The sequence below is a fragment of the Meles meles genome, chromosome 15 (genome assembly GCF_922984935.1).
Source record: "Meles meles chromosome 15, mMelMel3.1 paternal haplotype, whole genome shotgun sequence".
NCBI classification, from domain to species: Eukaryota; Metazoa; Chordata; class Mammalia; order Carnivora; family Mustelidae; genus Meles; species Meles meles.
The window spans coordinates 34,825,120-34,842,928 of NC_060080.1; the positions used below are offsets into that span (position 1 = coordinate 34,825,120).

General features: G+C 46.8%; 1 protein-coding gene across 4 annotated transcripts in view; it reads left to right on the top strand.

Moving 5' to 3' along the window:
* The window catches only part of MTA3 (metastasis associated 1 family member 3), a 181,645-nt gene that overhangs the window by 158,572 nt on the left and 5,264 nt on the right, over positions 1-17,809 (top strand). Inside the window, exons 17-18 of one of the 4 annotated variants that reach the window (XR_006815117.1) lie at positions 2,758-2,831; positions 3,615-7,099. The exons of 2 other annotated variants lie outside the window; for them this stretch is intronic. Coding sequence is in view for 1 of the 2 variants with exons in the window: in XM_045979575.1 (XP_045835531.1) it covers positions 3,615-3,640 (26 nt within the window). In the remaining variant the exon portion in view is untranslated. Of the gene's footprint in view, positions 1-2,757; positions 2,832-3,614; positions 7,100-17,809 lie in introns of those variants that run through there. One more of the 4 variants, XM_045979575.1, reaches the window with a different exon arrangement.

Sequence of the window (17,809 nt, forward strand, 5' to 3'; positions counted from 1 at the left end):
GGGCGCCTGGGTGGCTCAGTGGGTTAAAGCCTCTGCCTTCGGCCCAGGTCATGATCTCAGGGTCCCGGGATCGAGCCCCGCATCGGGCTCTCTGCTCGGCAGGGAGCCTGCTTCCCCCCCTCTCTCTGTCTGCCTCTCTGCCTACTTGTGTTCTCTGTCTGTCAAATAAATAAATAAAAAATCTTTAAAAAAAATCTATATCTATCTATATCTATATCTATATATATTTAAAAAAAAAAAAAAAAAGCTCTGTGCCCTGCTCGTGGGTGGAGCCTGTAGTGCACTTCGTGGTGTGGTGCTCAGGCTGGGGTCTCTGTTGCGCTGCCCAAATCCCACTCTTTCCAGGTCTGCTGTCATGGGCTGGCCACATTTCCCAGAGAAGATTCTTCCCATCTATCGTCATCCGTTCAGGATGCTGTAACAAAATGCTGCAGATGGACCACTTGTTTTGTTTTAAGATTTTCTTTTCTTATTTCACAGAGAAAGAGAGAGCGTGCACCCAAACAGGGAGAGCAGCAGAGGGAGAGGGAGAAGCAGGCTCTCCACTGAGCAAGGAGCCCGATGTAGGGCTCCATCCCAAGACCCTGGGATCATGAACTGAGCCCAAGGCAGATGCTTAACCCACTGATCCACCCAGGCGCCCCCAGATGGATTACTTGTAAACAACAGAGATTTATTTCTCACAGTTCTAGAGGCTGGGAAGTTCAAGATCAGGGAGCTGGCATGGTTGGGTTCTGGTGAAAGCCCTCTTCCAGGTTTCAGACTGCTGACTTCTCTCTGTGTCCTCACGTGATGGAAGGGGCTAGGGAACTCTGTGGGGTCTCTTTACACCCTCATGACCTAAGCACTTCCCAAAGGTCTTCCCTCCCAATGCCATCACCTTCAGCATTAGGATTTCAAGATAGGAATTTTGTTGGGGCACAAACCCTAGACCATAGAAAGTGTCTTCCCCCAGAGTTTAAGGTTTAGCGGCATGCTTTCTGGAGCTAAATGGAAAGAACACTGGAGGTCTCACTACACATGAGGCGTCTGTTTACTTGGTTCCTCAATTTTGGAGTAGCCAGCCCTGCCCTCAGTGTGCTTGTTGCCTGGTGTCCCCTGTGAGCGAGACCCTCTTTGGGATCCTCTTCAGAGGACACACACTCAGACTTGTGGCAAGCAGGTAATTGCCTAGAAGTATGGAGTCGAGGGAGGGCTTCTAAGGGTCTGTCTGTTTCTCAAACGTCTCAGCAACTCATCTGCATCCTCCAGTCTCCCTTCCCCATGGCCAGCAGTCTCTGGTGTTAATTCCTGAACCATCTGAGGACCCTTTGGACAGATTGGGTTCTTGGCTTTCCTCACTGCTAGCTTCAGGTCTGGCTTTCTCGAATGCATAGTCTCTTGTCACTCAGGTGTCTGCTTTCCAGCCTCCAAAATTCTGATGGTGGTTTCTCCTCCGGGTTGCAGAAGGGAGGGAAATGAACTCAGAATCCAGCAGCTGGATTCAAGAAGGTGGCTTTCATTGCACTGGTTAGCTAGAGTGCAGAATCTCCAAGTCCATGGACATGAAGTACTTCCGAATAGTGAAACTCAGAGGAAATTTTTGTAAGAAAACTAGTGCTTATGAATCAGGGTTAATATAGACAAAAGTAGCAAATGAATGCTTTTGAGAATTTATTTATAAGCAAAAAGGGGAAATGGCATGGGCTACATCGTCTAGGAAGGAGACCTGAGAAAGGGTGTTCATCACCTATGGGGGTTCTCTGCTGTGCTGGTTCTCTGCATTGGGCCCTGCATGTGGCACTTGTTCCTTGCTTCAAGGAAATGCAGTGGGGATGAGGAAGCTCCGAGCGGGGGCCAGTGCAGTGAAAGCCTGACAAGGGCAGATGGGAAACACTGGGATTCTTCAGCCAGGAAGGCAGACAGGTGACCTATCTCAACTTAAAACCACGGCCAGTGTGAAAAAGGCTGGTGTCAACCTGGATGCTAGAGGGTTGCTTTTGAAACACAAGCAGGTAAGTTTAGCCAAAATAAAAGGAAGCACAATTTACTGAAACAGATCAGAAACTTGGGAAATGATTACAAGTGGCTGTTCTTGCAGATGGCTTAATTCCACAGGGGCTGGACAAAAACAGAGCATACCCCCGACCCCCACAAAAAGATAAAAGAGAGAGAGAGAGAGAGAGAGCCTTCTAAGAAATCCTGGAGGTTCTGACCCATATATAACCCTTCACTTAGACACTGAGGAGGACAGTATGCTCTTACTGGGATGGATGGAGAATGGGGCAGCTTGGGGTAATAGGGAAATCTTGTCCTGAGTTAAGAAGATCGGGGTCCAGGGGCACCTGTGTGGCTCAGTGGGTTAAAGCCTCTGCCTTTGGCTCAGGTCATGATCCCAGGTACCTGGGATCAAGCCCCGCATAGGCTCTCTGCTCCGCGGGGAGCCTGCTTCCTCCTCTCTCTCTGCCTGCCTCTCTGCCTAGTTGTGATTTCTCTCTGTCAAATAAATAAAATATTTTTTTAAAAAAAGAAGAAGAAGATCAGAGTCCAAAACCTCAATTTATTCACTGTGTGACCTTGAGCAAGTTCCTAACCTTTCTGATGCTCACAAGGTTCCTGTGAAAATCGTTAAATAATGCAGTTACATAACCCACAGTAGGTTCAATGAAACAAAGGTTAGCCTGACTCCAAAACTGAATTATCTGGGTTTTTATTTAGCACGTACTTGCTGAGCCCTATCAAATACCAGGCTCTGTACATATATCTCCCCTATTCTAGAAAGGCTCATGAAGTGAAGGCCCAGCTCTGTTCCATCCTGCAGACCTTCCTCAGGATGGCGGGAGGCTGTGAAGGTGAGCACCCCTGTGTCCTCTCCTGGTTGCAGAGTGTGATGGGAGAGAATGTCTGAGCATTCCTTGGCTGGGGCACCTGGTCCCATCTCAGCAAACACCCCCACTTCCCTCCTAGCCACTTCCCCAATAACCAAACAAAAGGTTTCACAACCTAGTGGGTAACACCAGATGGTAATGATACGCTTTGCAGGCACTTCTGCTTTTCACTTATTTATTTCTATCGAGAGTCTCTAGACGACCAAATCTGGGAAGGAAAGTTGAAGGTTTTGGGGGGAGGTGGAGGGGGTGGGAATGAGGGCCACTGTGACACGGTGTGGGCTTGAGATTCATTCCCCTCCTAGAGGAAACGGTGTTCCTAACTTCTGAGTGCCCACATTACTGTGATTAATCATGGTTACCTCAGATCACGTTGTGTCTCCTCCAGGCTAACTGTGCTCCCCGTTCCTTAGTATCTGGTCAGGGACGGCCTGTGATGAAGGTTTGAAAGCGTACCAGCACCTGCCTGGTGTGCCGTACACCTTGGCTGTAACTACCGCACCTGCCCATCCCAAACCCAGCTTTCAACATACTTCAGTGTCATTCATATATTTTCTTGGCCTCCATTAGACCTCCCTTTAGTCCAACCTTAACCTACCCTGTGAGCTTTTATTTGAATTAATGCCTGACGGCCTTTCCTTGATGTTTGTGACGTTGTGGGTGGGAGGGCTGACTCTGGTCCTTGATCCACCTTGCCTCCTCTGGCAGAACTGCTTTAACTTTGACCCCCTTTCTCTCCTTCCCCAGAACTCACATGCTGCGTGTCGGACTGAGCTAACCCTATTTCATACTATAAGCCAAGATTCGCTACCCTGTCCTGCTGACGTTACAGTCGTGCCTGGGAAGGAGGCAGCCCCACTTCCAGCACATTTCAGTGGGAGACCTACACATGTGCCCCCTGGAGACTCGGTGGGGCAGGGGAAGAAACTGTGGGAGTGCACGTCCCCAAAGCCGCGTCTCCATGTGTGAATCGGTGTCCCCTCGCTTTCCTCTCAGAGACTTCACTGTCCCATAGCGGGACCTGCCTGAAAATGGAGGGGACAAGGGGGCCCTCAGCCTCCTCCTTCTCCAGCGCTCCGTTCCCAGGCACCGCGGCTCCTCGGGCAGCAGAGCGCCTGAGAGCTCAGAGCTGCTGCTGCCCTGCATGCGTCAGCTCAGCCCTATTGTCAGCGCCAGGATGGTCTACGGGAGGGAGTGGCCGCCTTCTGAATGGATTTTTCTTAAGAAAAGTGCCAGTGTTTATGCAGTTCATGATAGTCCCCTCTCCTTACCATTACTGTCACTTGGCTTCTTCTCAATAGGCTTCATCTTCTTTTTTTTTAATGGGGAAGTTTTGCTGTCACCCCTCTGTCCTATATTTGGCTTCCCCTCCTCTACCCTTCCTAGGTACAGAATTATGAGATTCTGACCAAAAAAATGAGAAAATCTTCTTCGGTAAGCCTGCGAACTCTTCATATCCATCTGTATTTTATTGTTGGAGAGAGGCTGGTGTTCTACTAGGTGCTGCCTGGTCCCAGACAGCCTGAGCAAAAAGCAGGTGTTGAAACCGAGCTGAGTGTGTATCACTGTGACAAGCCATTCGCGTACTGCCCTGTTCCCTGACAGCCAAGCCAGCCACCAAGCAACCGCCGCCAGGTTAGTCCTTCAACGAGTCACAAATCACCCAGGTTTATTTTAAGCAGATGAAATCTGTTTGGCCTCGGAGGGTGAAATGAGAGACGTGTGTTTGCAGGTGAGTGTGTATCTATGACACCACGAGCCCCCCAACCTTCCAGCCCAGATATTTCTGTGAACACATGTGCCTAGGCCCCGGGAGATGCGCCTGTGACCCAGTTTTCACTGGCTTTGGGCTCTTCCTGTCTGCCCTCAGCACCAGCCCTTGCTGGCCCCACAGGCTGGCCCTTCTGCTGCTCTGTGCCCACAGCTTCAGGGGTGTGAATAACTTAGTGTCCCCACAACTCCCCTGAGCAGATAGGAGCCTGGCCACTCCCTTGTCCTCCATTTGCAGGGACAGGCTGCAGGGCACAGGCTCACAGCACCGTGAAAGGAAACCGGAGTCTGGCCTTCGAGCTGTCCCTGGGGTCTGTAGCCGGATGGCCAAACAGCCAGGTGGTTGCAGGACAGAATGACTACAATTGAGTTGACACTCCCCCCACCCAGCAGAGTGAGGTCTCATTAAAATGATGATGGCACTGTAGATGCCCAGATCCTCAGAGGCTGGGTTCAGCTCAGCAAAGAGAATGTGATAGATGATGACTGTCGGCGATGCCCAGAGCTCAAGCTGCCTTTTCCTTCTCCTGTTTTGCAGCTAGCATGGTTTCTCTTCCGAGGCATTGCTTCTCATCTTTGGCTCTTGCAAGGATAACCTGGGGATGTTCTCACCACTGCCAACTCTTGGAGCTGTTCTGGGTCTTGCCCTGTGTTAGAGGTGCCCAGTGAGTAGGGCGGAGGTGACAGGCATCGCCCTTAGGGTTCCCCAGAGAAAAGCCCCTCTGAAAAGACCCAGGGAGAGGAGGCAGCTGGCTCTCTGCATCACACACCACATGGTGTGTTCTTTCTAAAGAAAGACACGGGAAGGCTGTCTGCGTGTCCTGCCCGGGGTTTACTGTCGCACATAAACACAGGAGGTGCAATGGCTCCCTGGCCCTTTCACGCCCTCTCCTGACCCCTGTGAAATGTGACCGTTGATTACAGAAAAGTCCACGTCCGTGTCTCTGCTGCCAAGCTTCTCCGCCTTTTGGGAGAGGCCTTCCTCACCCAGGCCCAGGAGACTTGGAGACTGAGGCCAACCCCCATCTGCAGGGAGAACAGGGAGTCCCCTGCCCTAGGTATAGTTCACACTGAGCTCTTGCAAAAGTGCAGCTTGTTTTGAGCCACATGTACCGAGAAAGCTCTTCCTTCACCTTGTAGTAAGAACTCCTGGTTCTGCAGCCCCGTCCTACAAAGAGGAGGTTCCCCCGCATTCTTACTGAACACCGAGGGAGTAGAGAGACGACACCCAGGAGCCTCTAACATTTGCCTTGGCTGTTCTGAGCACTTGGTGTGAGAGGGTTTCCCAGCCACCCCCTTCCTGGGGCCACAGTGCCTCCATGGTGTATGCTGGGGACATGTCACCAAGGGCAGCGCGCTTGTGGGGAGGACTTGCGGGGTCTGTCTGCATGGCCCACGGCAGCTGTACCCGGAGGCGCTGTGCTGAGCCTGGTCTGTGCTCCCTTGGATGAGGACACAGAAGCTCACAAGCCGTCTTCCCACTCTGCCTCACCACCTGCCCACCCCTAGAGATGGTGCAAAAGAGGACAGACTGGTTTTCAGCCCACCTCTCACAGCTCCACTTTGCCCACAGCCCGGTTTCTGTCAGTCAGCATCCAACCAGGGACACACAGCCACTCAAATATTTAAAACAGGGGTTTTCATCCAGAGAATTATTGAACACAGCAACAAGAGGCCAAACTCAGGTGGGGAACAACAGCGGGAAGCGGCCACCCCCCGGAGGCTGGTAGAGGCCACGTTGCCAGAGCACAGGGATTAGGGCCTCTGGGAGGAACTGGGGACCACACAACGCCTATCTGGTGGGAGCTGGGGCCTCAAGGAGGCATGGAGGCTGCTGGAAACCCCCCCCCCCCAGGCAGGTGTGGGGAGAACTAGCCTGGCTGCTGCTTTTCTCATGCCCTATAGGTTCTTCAGGTGCCTCTTGTTAGGTCAACCGGGCTGGAAGCCAGCTGAGCTGGGGTCCTCTGACAAGCACGCCCCTACCACTCAGAGCAGGGGACGGAGGTAGGGGAGGGGTCTGAGCGCAGCGGGCTGCATTGGGCGTGGCCTCGGTCTGCTCTGTGTCTTGCCCTGCCTGGCGTGTTCGCCCCCCACGCTATCCTAAGACCCTGCTGAGGGGAGATGCAGGCCCCATGGAGGTTCTGCAGATCACTCACCTAGAGAGGAAAACGTTTTTGGGAGGGAGGGGTAAAGCTTTATTCTCAGTAGTCGTCCCTGTTTTCTTTTAGGGGAATTTACCTGTTTAGCAACCCCTCGCCATTGCCCTCAGGAAAGCCATGTCCCAGTTTTCTGTCCATCCCTCCCCTCCGTTCCTCTGCCCCCAATTTCTGATTTGCCCTGCCAGAGAGCACTAGCCCAGACCATGCATCAGTGGTCATGAGTGTTTTCCCGGGATAATTCATTCAGAGCGTGGTATTAGTGTGGACTGTCTGTAAGTAGGTACCATCTACTAATCAATTTGTGTTGTGTTTCTAATAAATTTCTGGAGATCATGTCTGGTCTGCTGCTGTCCTTTGCTGGGATGGTGGCTCTGTGTGTGCTTGGCCTAGCCCCCAGCAGCAGATGCTCCTCATCTTGGGTTCCCTCTCCCCCTGCGTAGCTCCCAGACCAGCCCCGTGAGGCTGACCTTCCCGCGCCACCCTGAGACTCACAGACACCTATCCCCAGGGTCTGCATGTTCTTCTGCGGTCTCATCAGCCACATCCTGAGGACTTGGGGGTTTCCTGAAGCTAGGTCACTCCAGGAGGGAGGTGGCCTTGGACCCTTGCGTCCCCTCCTCCGGAGGTAGGAGGAGCAGCCCTCCCCCATCCACCACTCTCCCACTGCTGTGCCCAGTGCTGGCCCCCCGGGTGAGAGCGAGGCTCCAGAGCAGGTGAAGCGGACCCCGGAGCTGCATGTCACACAGATGGAAGTCCAGCACCTTCTTCTCAGGCCCGTAAGTAGAAAAGAAATGTCAGAGTTTTCATAAAGGGAGAGGGAGCCTGATTCGAACTGAGGGCATTTCCCCCTGTTTCCTGAGTGCCCTGAGTGTTGAAACCTGCTTGGTAAAAATGAGTCTGTTGTGTATTTTACTGCTTCACACCTGTTTGTGGTGTAGTCTGTGTCCCCAGGGCTGTGCTAGAACCTGTGTAACTTCCCTAGGGACCCTTCAGCCCCGGTCTGTGAAGGACACCTGTTTGGGACCCTTCTTTGCCGGGATTTGCAGATGAAAGATGGTTTTCAAAGAGGTGGAGGGGGGCTGGTGCTCACTTGGTTGAGCGTCTGACTCTTGATTTCGGCTCTGGTCATGATCTCACAGTCCTTGGATTGAGCCCCGTTGTGGGCTCTGCGCTGGGCGTGGATCCTGCCTGAGGGTCTCTCCCTCCCTCTCCCTTGACCTCTCCCCCTCCCCACCTGTGTGCTCTCTCTGCCTCTCTCTCTCTCTCAAAAAATTAATAAGATAAATAAATTAAAATAGGAGAGAGAGATACCAAGTTTCCTTCTGGAGTTTCACTAGAAAAGCAGGACATACACAGATAGGGTCACCAGAGACCAGGAGGCTTGTAATCAAGGTGGTTGTCTGTTCTGGCAGGAATTCCGGGATGGAGGGCTCAGGAAGGCAAGACTCAGTCAGGGAAGGTTTTGTAGAAGGAGGGAGACCTCTTAAGATGGAACACAGCAGCCCTCACTGAGAATTTTTTTTTTTTGTCGTCTCAAGTGTGTTCACAATTGCTCACTGAAGCATTTTTATGATGATTGCCTTAAAATCCTTGTTAGACAATTCTCATGTCTGTGACATCGTAATGTTGACAATCTGTTGATTGTCCTTTCAAGCCGAGAATTTGCTGGTCCTTGGTATGTTCGTCGAATGCTTTTGATTGAAGCCTAGACATCTTGAGTATTATCTATGAAACTCTAGGTCTTATTTAAACACTCTATTTTAGCAGGCCTTGTGTGGGATTGCTCTGGGACGATCTCATCTACTGCTAGATGGGATGCCGGTCTGGGATCCCCACTGTGCTGGCAGGGACATTGTGGAGGAGAGAGGCTCCTCCTTACGACTGGGTGGCTGGGTGTTTCGTTTTCTTTGCTAAGTTTTCTTTTTTTTTTAAATTGAGAAGTAATTGATATATAACATTTTATTAATTTTAGATGTACAACACATAGATACATGTACTTATCACAATATGTTCACCACAGTAAGTTTATTTAATAGCCACCACCACACATGGTTACAAGTTTTTTGTTTTTCTTTATGGGAATTACTCTCTTAGTAACTTTCAAATATACAAGGCAGTATTTAAGTATAGTCACCAAGCTATAAATAACATCCCCAGGATTTGTTTCTCTTATGACTGGAAGTTTGTACTTTTTGACCAACTTCACCCATCCTCTCACTCCTTACCTCTCACCGCTGGCTGGCGATAACTAATCTGTTCTCTGTATCTATGAGTTTGGTTGATTTTGTTTTTTTTTTTTGTTTTTTTTTTTTGTTGTTGTTTATTTTGTTTTGTCTTTAGATTCCATATATAAGTGAGATTGTACAGTATTTGTCTTTCTCTAATTTATTTTAGCATAATGCCTTCAGGGTCCATCCATGTTCTCACAAATAGCAACAGTTCCTTCTTTTTGTGGCTGAATAATATTCCTGTAGTGTGAGCATGTTTTCTTTCTTTTTTTTAAGATTTTATTTATTTATTGGACAGGCAGAGATACCAAGTAGGCAGAGAGGCAGGCGGGGGGAGGGAGGAAGCAGGCTCCCTGCTGAGCAGAGAGCCCGATGTGGGGCTTGATCCCAGGACTCTGGATCATGACCTGAGGCGAAGGCAGAAGCTTTAACCCACTGAGCCACCCAGGCACCCCTGTGCATGTTTTCTTTATCCATTCATCTCTCAGTGGACACTTAGGTTATTTCCAAGTCTTAGATATTGTAAATAATGCTACAGCAAGTGTGGAGGGTGCAGGTTCTGGTTTTTTTTTTTTTTTTTTTCTGAGAGTGATTTTGTTTCCTTTGGGTAAATATCCAAAAGTGGAATTGCTAAATCATATGGTAGTTCTATTTTTATTTTTAATTGTTCTCATTTTCATTCATCTCTAAGGATTTTCTTATTTATCCTATGATTTTTTAAAAGATTTTATTTATTTATTTAACAGAGAGAGAGACAGTGAGAGAGGGAACAGAAGGAAGGGGAGTGGGAGAGGGAGAAGCAGGCTTCCTGCTGTGCAGGGAGCCCAATATGGAGCTCGATCCCAGGACCCTGGGACCATGACCCGAGCCAAAGGCAGACAACGACTGAGCCACCCAGGCGCCGCATATCCTATGATTTCTTCTCTGACCCATGGGTTGTTTAAAACTGTATTGTTTCATTTACACAGTTTTATGAATTTTCTGGTTTTGCTTTTTTAAATTTTTTAAAGATTTTATTTGAGAGAGAGAAAGAGAGAGTGAGCATGTGCAAGAGGAGGAGCAGAGGGAGAGAGACAAGAAGACTCCTTGTAAGCAGGGAGCCCTATGTCGGGCTCGATCCCAGGACCCTGAGATCATGACCTGAGCTGAAATCAAGAGCTGGTGGCTTAACCCAACTGAGCCACCCAGGCGCTTTTGTTATTGATTTCCAACTTCATCCTGTTGTGGATGAAGATACTTTGTACGATATCAACCTTTTTAAATCTATTGAGACTTAATTTATGGCCAAACATATGCTCTATCCTGGAAAATGGTCCATGTACACTTGAGAAGAATGTGTATTCTGTTGTTTTGGAGTAGAATGTTCATACATGTCGGCTAGATGTGGTTGGTTTACTGTGTTGTTTAAGTCTCCTGTTTCCTTACTGGTCCCTGTGTGGCTGTTCTGCCCATACTGAGGGTAGGGTACTGAACTTTGCTGTTGTAGAGCTATCTGTCCCTCCCTTCAATTCTGTCAGGTTTTGCTTTATATATTGTGATGGTCTGTCATTAAGTGCATGAGTGATTATAACTGTTACATCATCTTATGGTACAGAACCTTTTATCAATATTTAATATCCTTCTTTTGATTTAAAGGCTATTCTGTGATACTAGTATAACCGCCCTGCTCTCTTTTGGTTACTGTTTGCATGGAGTATCTTTTTCGTCCTTTCACTTTGAACCTATTTGTGTGTTTGGATCTCAAGTGAGTCTCTTGTAGATAGCATATAGTTGGATCATATGTTTTTATCTGTTCTGCCAATCTCTATCTTTTCATTATAAGTTTAATCCATTTACATTTAAAGTAACTACTGTTAAAGGGTGGGGGACCTACTTCTGTCATTATGCTATTTGTTTTCTATATGCATGATACCTTTCTATGTTTCTCATTCCTACATTACTGTCTTCTTTTGTGTTTAGCTGATTTTTTCGGTAGCGACGTGTTTAATTTCTGTTTGTGTATATTCTATAGCTATTTTCTTTGTGGTTACCATGGGGATTGCACCGAACATGCTAAAGTTATAACTGTAATTTGAATTTATACCAGCTTAACTTCAATAACATTCAAAAAGTCTGTTTCTTTATAGCTCTGTCCCTACCCCTTTTGGTTGTTGATGTTACAAAATTACATTTTTACATATTGTGTACCCCTAAACATAAACTAATGATTCTTTTAAGTGCATTAGTCTCCTAAATTATGTAGAAAAAAAGATTTGGAGTTAGAAACCCAAATTACAGTAATATTAGCTTTTACACTAATAATTTTTTTTCAATGTATTAGTCTCTTCAGTCATGTAGAAATCAATGCAAAGTATAGCTACAAATGATTGTTACAATAATTCTTTGGGATGCCTGGGTGACTCAGTTGGTTAAGCATTTGCCTTCAGCTCAGTTCATGATCCCAGGGTCTCTCTTTGGCCATACCTTCGGACAGGTCATGATCTCCTTTCTCTATGACAAATAAATAAAATATTAAAAATAACAATACTGCCTTGAATAAGTACCCATGTATTTATGTATCTACCTTTATTGAGATCTTTACTTTTTTTTTTTCCAAGATTTTATTTATTTGACCAAGAGAGAAAGAGACAGAGGGCATGAAAGAGAGGAGAGTGAGCGGCAGGGGGGGCAGGGAAGGGAGAGGGAGAGGAAGAAGCAGCCTCCCTGCTGATCAGGAGCCCAATGTGGGGCTTGATTCCAGGACACTGGGAACATGTCACTTAAGGCCACTTAACTAACTGAGCCACCAGGTGCCCTAAGGTCTTTACTTCTACATGTGGCTTCGAGTTACTGTCCTTTTTTTTTTTTTTTAATTTATTTATTTTAGAGAGAGAAAGAGTGCACAAACAATCAAGAGAGGAATAGAGGGGGAGGGACAAGCAGACTTCATGCTAAGCGTGGAGCCAAGCTCCTTTCCTTCCCTTTGATTTCCAAGAGAGTCTGTAAATTTGGATTAGGTCATAAATGCCCATGTATTAATAAAACCCATGAATAAGTGATATGGATCTCTAATCAAAAACCATTTGCCTCTGTAATGCTAGATTCAAATCAAAGAAGTAAAGTAGCAGGCACCTGGGTGGCTCGGTCGTTAGGCATCTGCCTTCTGCTCAGGTCATGATCCCAGGCTCTTAGGATCAAGCCCTGAGTTGGGAGCCCTGCTCTGCCAGGAGCCTGCTTTTCCCTCTCCCCTTACTCTGCCCCCACCCCAACTTGTGCTCTCTCTCTCCCTCTTTCTCTCAAAGAAATAAAATCTTTTTTTTTTTTAAAGATTTTATTTATTTATTTGACAGAGAGAGAGATCACAAGTAGGCAGAGAGGCAGGCAGAGAGAGAGGAGGAAGCAGGCTCCCTGCAGAGCAGAGAGCCCGATGCGGGGCTCGATCCCAGGACCCTGAGATCATGACCTGAGCCGAAGGCAGTGGCTTAATCCACTGAGCCACCCAGGTGCCCCAAGAAATAAAATCTTTTTAAAAAGGATCTTGTTTATAAAAGAAATGACATGGGGCGCCTAGGTGGCTCAGTGGGTTAAGCCTCTGCCTTCGGCTCCGGTCATGATCCCAGGGTCCTGGGATCAAGCCCCACATCGGGCTCTCTGCTCGGCGGGGAGCCTGCTTCTCCTTCTCTCTCTGCCTGCTGCTCTGCCTACTTGTGATCTCTGTCTGTCAAATAAATAAATAAAATCTTTAAAAAAAAATAAAAGAAATGACGTGTATCTATTATTATGGTATCACACAGGATATTTTCAGTGCCCTAAAAATGTTCTGTCCTCTGCGAATTGGCTCCCCCAGTCTTCACCACTGGCACCCCTCCCCTACCCCCAGAGCAACCACTCATCTTTGTACCGTCTCCATAGTTTGGCCTTTTCTAGAGTATCATTTAGTTGGAATCCTACACCATGGTGATTCTTCCCTTAGCAATATGCGTTTAAGAGAGGATTTGGTTTGGGGAAGACAAAATATCAAAAACCTCTGTCAGGGGTTTTGAGCACTTAAGGTAGGATCATGGATTATTGAAAAACAGCCCTTGGCTACCACATCTCTTTTTAAGTTTGTTTATTTATATTTTCAGTAATCTCTACACCCAACGTGGGGCTCAAATTTATGATGTAAGGTCAAGAGTGGCAGGCTCCTCTGAGCCAGCCAGGCGCCCCTGGCTACCACATTTAACTAAAATGACCGTAAAAGGATTATTAAAGTTAACATAAAAGGAAACATGATTGTAAAGAACCTTAGCTCTTTCAAAAGTGAGAGGACTCTTTGTTCACTTAAATAATCAAGGACATGATAAAGTCAACCTAAAGCATAAGAAATTAGTCTGATAAGACAGAGAATCTTCGTCCTCGAAGCAGATAACTCAGAAGGTAAAGAAAAACCTTTAATCAAGCCTTCATTAGGAGAAGACTGATAATCCAGGAGAATTTTGTCATTTTATTTTTTTTTTTTTAAGATTTTATTTATTTATTTGACAGAGATCACAAGTAGGCAGAGAGGCAGGTAGGGGATGGGGGGAAGCAGGCAGAGGCTTAACCCACTGAGCTACCCAGGTGCCCAAATTTTGTCATTTTAATAGAGAAAGCCAGATTCTAGTTTGGCATCAGTATAATATTTGACACTAAAACTTTTTTTTTTTTGAAGACTTTATTTATTTATTTGACAAAGTGAGTAAGAGAGAGACAAGAGACAGAGAGCAAGCACAAGCAAGGAGAATGGCAGGCAGGGGAGAAACAGGCTCCCTACTGAGCAAGGAGCCTGATGTGGGCTCTATCTGAGGACCCTGGGATCATGACCTGAGCCGAAGGCAGCCACTTAACCAACTGAGCCACCCAGGCGTCCCTAAAACTTTTTTTGAAAATCATGTAAATAAACCCATCAATCCTTAGCTAATTTTGACCACTCAAATAAAATTCCTTTCTGCAAAAGTACAACTTTCTATATCCATACACATCCTTTGTATTATAACTTTTCAAGGTGGCAAAAATGGACATGTTTATTAATAGACCCTCACACATATATCCTTCAGTACCATATAAAGAGCTAAAAATTATGCTTGAAATAATGTTTCAGTATTTTATTTTACTAAAAAAGGATTTAGGGGGTGCCTGGGTGGCTCAGTTGGTTAAGCAACTGCCTTTGGCTGAGGTCATGATCCTGGAGTCCCGCATCGGGCTCTCTGCTTGGCAGGAAGTCTGCTTCTCCCTCTGACCCTCCCCCTTCTCATGCTCTCTCTCTCATTCTCGCTCTCTCAAATAAATAAATAAAATCTTTTTAAAAATTTTAAAGAAGATTTAGGGATTAAATCGAACCCAGTTATTGAATCCAATTTAGAATCAGTCCAAGATTTTAGGTTACCTAAAGGTATTGGACACCCCGTCTTCTAGGTGACACACTGCAAAATAAAATACTCTTGAAATTTACATTTATCAGAATAATGATTCAATTTGGTTAAGTGCAAATTTTTCATATTCTTTAACATTAAGTAAAAGTGGTGTTAGCATATTTGGGCAGTAAATCAGCAGGAGTTTAGGAAGAACATATCCAGGGGCACCTGGGTGGCTCAGTGGGTTAAGCCGCTGCCTTCGGCTCAGGTCATGGTCTCGGGGTCCTGGGATCGAGTCCCGCATCGGGCTCTCTGCTCAGCAGGGAGCCTGCTTCCCTCTCTCTCTCTCTCTGCCTGCCTCTCTGCCTACTTGTGATCTCTCTCTCTGTCAAATAAATAAATAAAATCTTTAAAAAAAAGAATAAGATGTAAACTTATACATAACACTGATAACTCATAGGAGACATAGCTATTTTTTTGTTAAACTATATTAAATGGGTCTCATTAGTCTCATACAAAAAAACTTATATAAATTATGTGCTATTGAATTCTTAAAACATTTGAGTCAGTGTGTATGCTTTTTTCCCCCCACACTGAAAGTATTAGAGGTTCTATTTCCTTAATTTGGGGGAATTTTAGGAATGTTCAATTCATATAAGCTCCCATCTCTAAGATAAATAAATCTCAATCAGAATAGAGGTCTGTAAGAGATTTATAATCTAACTAATTTGATAATCTGAAGGTAAGAAAATACTACATAGTCAGACACAAACAAACACATAAACAGGCCTTATAGCATCCATTCTAAAATTTCAGCTATGGGTCAAGAATACACAGAGAAAAAACTCCGTTTTTTAACATTTCCTATCAATGAGCTGTTGTCTTCTCAGGAGGTACAAATTCTTAACTGACGTGAGTTCAAAATCCACAGACAGAAAAGTAGCAAGCTAAATGCTTCATTGTCTTTCACCAACAAGGACAAGACCTCTGTAAACCATTAAATCATTTTTCAGTACTTTTCCTCATCCCTCCTGCAGGTCAATGGAAGCCTGCTAACCTAGGAGAACCCATCTCATATCTCTCTCCTTCCTTCCCTCCCTCCCTCCCCTTCCCCTACCTTTCTTTCCCCTGCCCTCTCCTCCCTCCCTCTCTCTTTTTTCTCTCTGATTTGGATTCCAAATTCCACTGTGACTGGTTTGGCTTTCTTTTGCTTTCTATACAAGCGCAGGTTTTTTGTTTGTTGTTAAAGATTTACTTATTTGATTTAAAGAGAGAGAGAGTACAGGGTAGAGAGACAGAGAAAGAGAGAGCTCTACACAGACTCCATACTGAGCACGGAGCCTGATGTGGGGCTGATCCCAGGACCCTGAGATCACAACCTGAACCAAACGAAGAGGGAGACGTTTAACTGACTGCACTAGCCAGGTGCCCCCAAGCACAGGTTTAACAAGGCGCAAGCGTGGGTCAAAGAAGCCCGCAAAGACTGTCTTACAAACGCTTGGTGTGGTTTGCATATGATTGATGACTAGGTTTTCCCTAGAGAATGCTAGTCAAATCTCCTTCTTGGTTCCTGTTATTTTTACATTTTTATTTATTTATTTTTTTTAGAGTGGGAGAGAATGCATGAGCATGGGGACAGAGGGAGAGAAGAGAGAGAATATGTAGCAGGCCCAATGCCCAGCACAGAGCCTGACATGGGGCTCGATCTCATGACCCTGAGATCATGACCTGAGCCGAAAACAAGAGCCCAATGTCTAACCAATTGAGCAACCCAGCCCCTTGGTCCCACTTCTTGAATGTAGCTCAACACTAAGCAATATTTCCTGAAAACTCTGGAGTGACTCAGATTCTCCACTACCTGGCAAGCCTTCCTCTGCTTATTACAAATCAGAAAGGCCTAACTTACTGTCTGGACGGAGTCCTTCACTTCCCTGTGAAATAGAAGCCCAGGGGACAATGAGTTCCTTACCCTTAGGGGGGTGTGTTTTGGCAAAAGTGATGGAGAAGCAATTTTGGCCACCAAAGACCAGTATCCTTGTCTTGGCTACAGAGGGCTGTTAGGCTGTCCTGTTAGGTGGCCCAGTTCAGCACAAGGTCCCGGGCATCCTCTCAGTCATTACTGACTTGGCAGGGGAACAAGGCTCAGCCCAGCTCCATTGCTGTGGGTCTGCAGCCTGAGACCTATAGCTGGAGTCCCTGGGTATTCACCATAAAGGACACCTGGATGGCTGGCGCTGTTCAAGTAGCAGAAATTGCTTCTGGCTGGCTTATACCCAGAAGGATTTATGTGGAAGGCTCTGGGGGTTCCCTGACTCCAAAAATGTTGGGATGCCCCCAAACACGCAGGGCCTCCCTGGAGCATAGCCATGACCCTGATTCAACTTCATTAGTCCAGTTAGATAGTGGTCTGGTCCGGGCAGGGGGAAAGACAGTGTTGGACCATTCTGGAGATGGCTGTGGGGTATCTGCTGCAACCACACAGATGCTGCCAACCAAAAGAAGCAAAGTTCAAGATCAAGGTCTGGTAGGGTTGGTTTCTGCTGAAGCCTTTATTCCTGGTGTACAGATGGCTGCTTTCTTGCTAAATCCTCAAAAGGCCCTTAAAGGTGGGCAGTTGGAAGTCTCTTATGTCTCTTCTTATAAGGACACCAGTCATACTGGATTCATGCCCCATCCTGACGACCTCATTTAACTCTAATTACCTCCTTAAAGGCCTTACCTCCAAATACAGCCTTATTAGGAGCCTGCCAGGAGGCTGGGGAAGCAGGGAACAGAATTGCTATGATTGGCCTACGTTAATCATGTCCCATGATTCCAGGGAATCCGGGGATGATGCCCCGACCTAGTTGAAATTCTGTTAGCAAGAGGAAAGGAGGGGTGAGTGTTAGATGGACAACCGAAGGAGCAGCCACACCACTGTGTGGTTCCTGACCAAGCGTTTGATCACACTCCACAAGCCCGGTAGCACAAGAGCAGATTCATTCTGGCCACCTCCACCCACCACCCCAGGCCCCCATGCACAGACCTGGGCCACACCATCCAAGGCCTGGTCCTCTTCTGGTCCTTCAAATTTGTGAGCCACCAGCTCCTTCCCGTACATTTCTTAACTTACCCAGATGGTTTCCTGTTGCCTACCTTCAAAGAGTACTATTAAGTACTCATTTAAAAGGTTATAGTGGGGGGCGCCTGGGTGGCTCAGTGGGTTAAGCCTCTGCCTTTGGCTCGGGTCATGATCTCAGGGTCCTGGGATCGAGCCCCGCATCGCATTGGGCTCTCTGCTCAGCGGGGAGCCTGCTTCCCTCTCTCTCTGCCTGCCTCTCTGCCTACTTGTGAGCTCTCTCCCTATCAAATAAATAAATAAAATCTTAAAAAAAAAGTTATAGTGGGATGGGACGCCTGGGTGGCACAGTCGGTTAAGCATCTGACTCGTG